The 6329-nt window shown below is 41.6% G+C and overlaps 1 protein-coding gene across 1 annotated transcript; it reads right to left on the bottom strand.

Annotated features, from left to right (window-relative positions):
* Positions 1 to 496: 496 nt before the first annotated feature.
* Positions 497 to 1456, bottom strand: LOC112650232 (olfactory receptor 13C7). Its single transcript, XM_025432977.1, has one exon. The coding sequence runs from the start codon at positions 1454 to 1456 to the stop codon at positions 497 to 499; it is 960 nt and encodes a 319-aa protein (XP_025288762.1).
* Between the last annotated feature and the right edge of the window lie 4873 nt (positions 1457 to 6329).

Consider the following 6329-nt stretch of genomic DNA (forward strand, 5'->3'; position numbering starts at 1 on the left):
TTGCTGGAGAAAGTTTTCTTAGTTGCTGCTAAGAAAAACAACATTGAAAGATGCACCATTTCATCTCCAGTGCAGACAATTTTTTATACTATTATATCATGAAGTTTGCCCCACACTGTCTTCCATGCCTCCTTTGCAGAGAAGGATCTTGTATCTTTATGTAACTCAAAGGAGTACTGAGCAGTTTTTCCCAAAACAATGAAGTAACCGCTCGCAAGGATAAATTCAGATGTGCCTGGAAGTGAACCAGAAAATCACTACTTGTTCTTTTCAGCAGCAACCATTTCATCCCCTCAAGTCCCACCCTGTCAGGTTTTAGGTTTCATAATTTTTAGAACTTGGGTCCCATAATAGCTAAAGCTCTCCATTATGTATGTAATTTTATTTTCTGGTAATCATTCTTCACATATCTCTTCTTTGGGGGACACATTATTCTAAGATTCATTGGCACAAGAGCCAAAAGCACAGATCCTCAGGGATATGTGTCCTCCAGACATCACTGGGTAAAGCATTTTTGAGCCACCAGGTTCCTCACAGCAGCCTTCACGTCCTTGTTCCTCAGGCTGTAGATGATGGGGTTGAGCATGGGGGTCACCACCCCATAGAAGAGGGAGGTGAGCTTGTCTGAAACATCCTGCTTGTCTGCCCCCAGGGGGTCCTTGGATTTGGGCTTCCCGTACATGAAGAGAATAGTCCCATAGAAGATGACCACGACTGCAAGGTGGGCAGAGCAGGTGGAGAAGGCCTTTTTTCTTCCCTCAGCTGAGGGGATCCTTAGGATGGTGGTGAGGATGAAGATATAGGAGACAAAGATGAACAGAACTGGGGCCCCCAGGAAAATCACATTTGTCACCCCCATACTGATCACATTGATGGAGATGTCAGCACAAGCTAACTTTAGAATAGCCAGGATCTCACAGGTAAAGTGGTTAATGATATTGTTCCCACAGAAGGGAAGTTTCATTGCAAGGGATGTTTGAACCATAGAGGCAGCACTTCCAGCTGCCCAGGAGCTGGCAGCCATGGGCACATAGGCAGCCTTGCTCATGACCACAGGGTACCTCAGCGGGTTACAGATGGCCACATAGCGATCAAATGCCATCATGCCCAGAAGCACACACTCTGTGGCTCCCATGGCAAAGGAGAGAAACATCTGCATGGCACAGGCTGAGAAGGGTATGGTTTTCCTGGGGGTCAGGAAGCTGTCAAGAATGAGGGGAACTGAAGAGGTTGTGTAGCAGATGTCCAGGAAGGAGAGGTTCCCCAGGAAGAAGTACATGGGTGTGTGCAGGTGGGAGACAGACACAGTCACCAGGATGAGGACCCCGTTGCCCAGCAGGATCACCAGGTACATCAAGAGGATGAGCACAAAGAACATTTTCTCCAGCTTCGGGTGGGCTGAGAGGCCCAGTAGAATAAACTCTGTCACAGAGACAGTCTGGTTGGAACTTTCCATAGTATGTCTCCTCTTTCAATAGAGGAAAATGCTCTGAGATCCAAACTCAGTATTCTTTGCCTTGCTTAGATCCAGGGCATCTGGTCTGGAGTTCAGTTAGGCTGAGTGATTAGAAAATGGTCTTGAAAGCCCACAGTCTCTCTTTTTTTTTTCCAAGAAAAAGAAGCAATAAAGTCAGAAATTACTTTGGGGCCCTAGGGCATTAAATTTACAGTGTTTAAATGGTGATTCTGATAATTTAATGCATTTGATCAGAGATAAGACATATAACATTCATTATTATGGTTCTATGTCCATATGGCAATTCATCTCATTCAACTTCAATCAGAAAAATGGCTTTAAGTTTGCTTCATGTTCTCCAACTTTGTGCCAGTTAGTAATGAAATGCTTAAATGTGAATGCACACTTCCTTCTCTCAGAAGATCAGTCTCATAGAAAACATACTCCTGTTGTTCCCAAGATCTCCTTTCTCAAGGGCCCCACCAGCTCCAGAGCTTTCCATCCATCCATCCATCCATCCATCCATCCGTGTTTGAACATCCTTCCACTAAAATATTTGTTGATCACCCAATATGTGGGTATGACAGTTCTTATGAGAAACAGGGGTTCCCCTTAGCCCAGACTTAAGTGAGCTCACAACTTAGCAGGAAAGGGAAGCAGAAGGATTCAGGAGAGGCTAGAGTATCTGAAAGGGCATCCGGAGTATTGATGAAAATAGAATCATCGAAGGCTCCTTTGGTGATATAGAATCTAGCTAGGCTTTCAAGGATAAAAAGCGACTGGGCCTCCAGAGATGGAAAGGCAAGTTGTTTGTGTTTGGTGGGAAGAGGTCTCCAAAGTAAATTCATGCTCTGGAAATGCCGGTATGTCCCAAATAGTTTGAATCTGATGTTCCATGTAGATAGAGGCCTGGCTCTGAAAATGTACAATGGATCACAGCTTCTGGAAATCTAGTTCTTAGATAACTAAAACAGTGCTTTTTTTCTTATCATTCTATTGGGTCACCCTTCCTCTGGGTGAGCATCCTTACAGAAATCAATGGACATTAATGGTCCTTGAGCCTTTGACTCGGCTGCTAGAGTCTGTTTTTACCCAGACAAATATTCTGTCACTGATATGCTTCCCAAGTAATCTAGTCCAACCATCTCTTCCACTCTAGGTTGTTTTCTGTACCCCACTAATGCATAGTTTTCAGTTTCAGCTTGATATCTTCTAAAAATGAAGAGCTCATTCCATTCCCAAACAGCATATTTGCAAACATTATTTGCAGAGCTCTAGAATATTAGAAAATTTTTCTTCATTTTGAAACAAGCAGACAACTTTCTAAGAATTCATTATTCATATGATGGTAGTCAGCTTCCTTCTGGAACTGCATTGAATCTGTGGAAAGTCATCAGGTCAGAGATTTGAGCTGTATTCTTCTTAACCTTCTACCCTACTATGTAGACTGGTATTTCCTTCCCTCTCTGACATCCTCAGGTTGCCCTATTCTGTATTGGGATTATAAGAGATTAAGGATGTTCAAACTATTTGGGAAAGAGAATTAATTTTTTAGGAAAGAGAACTTTCATTTTCTTAAAAGAAAGAGCAGAGCTGCTCTTGTTGAGGTTGGGAAGGAGGGCTTGGAAAGTCTGGGCTACTCAGCCAGTGAGGATCTTTGGGGCTTTGCAGGCAATTTAAGTGGCCCCCTCTGGAGCCTAACTCTGGGACAACTCCAGCCATTTCCATGGCTACTCTGTGATCCAAGCTCCCTGGAGTTCTACAAGAAGGGGCTCTGAAACCATGGGCCCATCCCATTTCTGAAGGTTATCTCTAAAATTAGATGAGTCCATTAAATGAGACTGAAAAGTTTCATAAGCTTCTTGCCATCTAGGTTTTTCTAATCCAAGAAGAAGGGGTTTGTATTGACTTCAGTCTTTATGATACCATTAAAATTGCTTCATCTCTTCCCTTTTCAAGCCTCAACCCCTTTGATAAATCAAGTCAGAAGCTAGAAATGTTACTGTGCTAAAAAAAAAAAATTGAGAATTACTCTGATAAGACCTTTCACTTACCTTTATTGGGAACCTACTGAGAAAGGGTCCCTACCGCTTGGGAATAATGCATAAGCCAGAAATACCAATATTAGTTTGAAAGGGTGAGGCTGAAATGTCCACCTCTGATTTGAAGAAGGGGTGAAAAACCAGTTCTTCCCATCTGCCTTGATTCTGTATTTTAGGCAAAATCTCCAAAGGAACAACCAGTACATGCATGCAGAAGGCAATTTGAAGTCAGTGCAGTAATTGGGACTGTTGTGTTCCCTGAAGTGATTAAAAGTTTGGAAATGGAATCATACAAAGTAAAAAACTTTTTATACTTCTGGGACAATGTCCCCAGGATCTAATCATGCTGAAAGCACTCTAAGAAGACTTCTTTTCTCTTGTCTTCGTTCCTGCTGGAACTTTCCCCTCTTAGGCCACTGAAGGACATTAAAGGAAGGAAGCATTTCCATGTTCTGCTTGAATTTCTACGAACTTCAAAATGCTTAAAATTCTTGAAAAGAGCAGCTGGAGATATATGAATTATTTATGAACATCCAACATTCAGCAGGAGGCAGGCAAAGTGCTTCTAAGCCAAGTGCTGAAGACATGACTGTGGACAGTTGGGCAGAACTTCCACCTAGAATCTTGAGGAGACTTCAAGGAGCAGGAGATTTCTGACCAAGACTTGGACAATGGAGGTAAATTTACACATGAAGAGATAGGAAAGAGGTGGGGGTAAAGAAAAACCATCTTAGGGCCAGAGCTTGGCAGGTCTTGGGCCTCAGTATTTCTTCCATAGCCTCAACAAGTCATGATGCTGAAAAGCAACATGGAACAGGAACTATAGAACAAAGTCCAGGGAAGACATTCTATGTTGGTGAAATCTGGAATGAGGTTGCAGCCCCTAGGATTCCCTTGGCTGATTCTTGCCTATTGGTATTCATGGCTTTCTATAATTCCCTTCCCTTTAGTGACTTGCTTCTGACCAAAAAGCTACACTGTCTTTCTGAGTTTGATGAAACAAACTGTCACATTGGAGAGGCCTGTGTGGGAAGGAACTGAGGGAAGTCTCTGGCTGACAGGCAGTGTAGAACTGAGGTTCTCAGACCAACTACCCTCAAGTTACATGGTCAATAGCCATGCAAATGAGCTTGGAACTAAAGTTCTCTTATCCCCAGTGAAACCTCCAGAAGACATTCCAGCCCTAGTCAACATCTTGTGAAAGACGTTGAAACAGAAGATCCAGCTAATCTGTGCTCAGATTTTTGACCTACAAAAACTATGAAAGAATACATGTATGCATTTCTAAGCTATTAAGTTTTGGAGTGATTTGTTTTTGTAACAATACATAACTGATTCATGGAGTATGGTTATGAACTGTGGGGAAGAAGCTAAGGGAAAGGAAGAAGTGACACATCCAGGAAAAAGTTGTCCAGTGAATGGCATGCTTCTACTTTCCCAAAAGTGTGTCTCATTGCCAGAAGACATTGGCGATCAGAAAGATTTTCCTCTTTCTGGACCAAAGCTTGCTTATCTCCCTGCAGCTCTACCTGGATCCTTGCATAGCCCTTGGGGGACACACAGGACATGATTGCTTCCTCTTGTGTTATCAGCCTCTCAAAAATAAGAAGACAATAAATCACTGTAGACATGCTCAGTTACCCTGAAGATATGTGAGCCTGAACTAAGTAGAACATACCTTCTACAATAATTTTACAAGTAACCAATAGTAACTCAACAGTAACTCAATAAATATATGATGAAATCATGACTGAAAGCCATCCTGGGAAACCAGTCCCTTGCATGACCACATGGTAGAAGGAAACTTGGACCTTCAAATGACCTGCTTGTGAGAGAGTTTTCACTATTTTTCAGAGCAAAGAAACAGTAACAAATATAATAACAAGCTCCCAATAGAATACACCTGTTGTGTTGAGGCTACTAGAAAGTCCATTAGACAAATTGGTACCTTGCCAATAGCAGTCATTATGACAAGTCCTTACATTGAGGCAGACTGATAGAAAGCTGTTCACTTTTTTTTTTGGTAATATTTACTTACAGTGAAATGAATACATCGTAAGTGTATCATCCAATGAGTTTTGACAGATATGCACACCCATGTAACCCAAATCCACTCAAGTTAGAGAATGTTTCCAACACTGCAATGAATTTTTTATACCCCTTCCCAGTCTGTCCCCAATACCATCCTGCCCAGAGTAATCTCCATTGTTCTGGTATTTTTCACCTTTTTAGAAACATACTAGTAGAATAATGCAGTAAGTATTATTTTATTTAAGTCTTTATTCATAATGATGTTTCTGAGATTTATCCATGTTGTTAAGTGATTTAGTGGTTTGTCCTTTTTTTTTTACTACTGGGTAATATTACATTATATGACCATCCCAGTTTGTTTACCCGTTCTCCTTGTTGAATGGAATCTGGGCTGTTTCCAGTTTGAGCAGTTAAGAATAAAGTCATTATTATCATTCTCATACAATGGGGTACCCTGGGTGGCTCAATCAGTTAAGCATCTGACTCCTGAACTCAGCTCAGGTCTTGATCTCAGGGTTGTGAGTTCGAGTATTGCATTGGGGTCTGTGCTGGGAGTGGAGCAAGTTAAAAACAAATAAACAAACAAAATCCATTCTTATACAAGTCTTTTTTAAAATTGAAATTCAAGTTAGTTAACATATAGCATAGTATTGGTTTCAGGAGTAGAATTTAGAGATTCATCACTTACATATAATACCCAGTGCTCATCCCAATAAGTGCCCATCCCCCCACCCACCTCCCCTTCAGCAACAGTTTGTTCTCTTAACTATAGTCTCTTATGGTTTGCCTCTTTCTGTTTT

This window comes from Canis lupus, chromosome 11 (assembly GCF_003254725.2).
Source record: "Canis lupus dingo isolate Sandy chromosome 11, ASM325472v2, whole genome shotgun sequence".
In the NCBI taxonomy this organism is placed as follows: Eukaryota; Metazoa; Chordata; class Mammalia; order Carnivora; family Canidae; genus Canis; species Canis lupus.

Coding starts and splice junctions, on each gene's coding strand:
- LOC112650232 (XM_025432977.1), bottom strand. CDS start 1,456: ATGGAAAGTTCCAACCAGACTGTCTCTGTGACAGAGTTTATTCTACTG.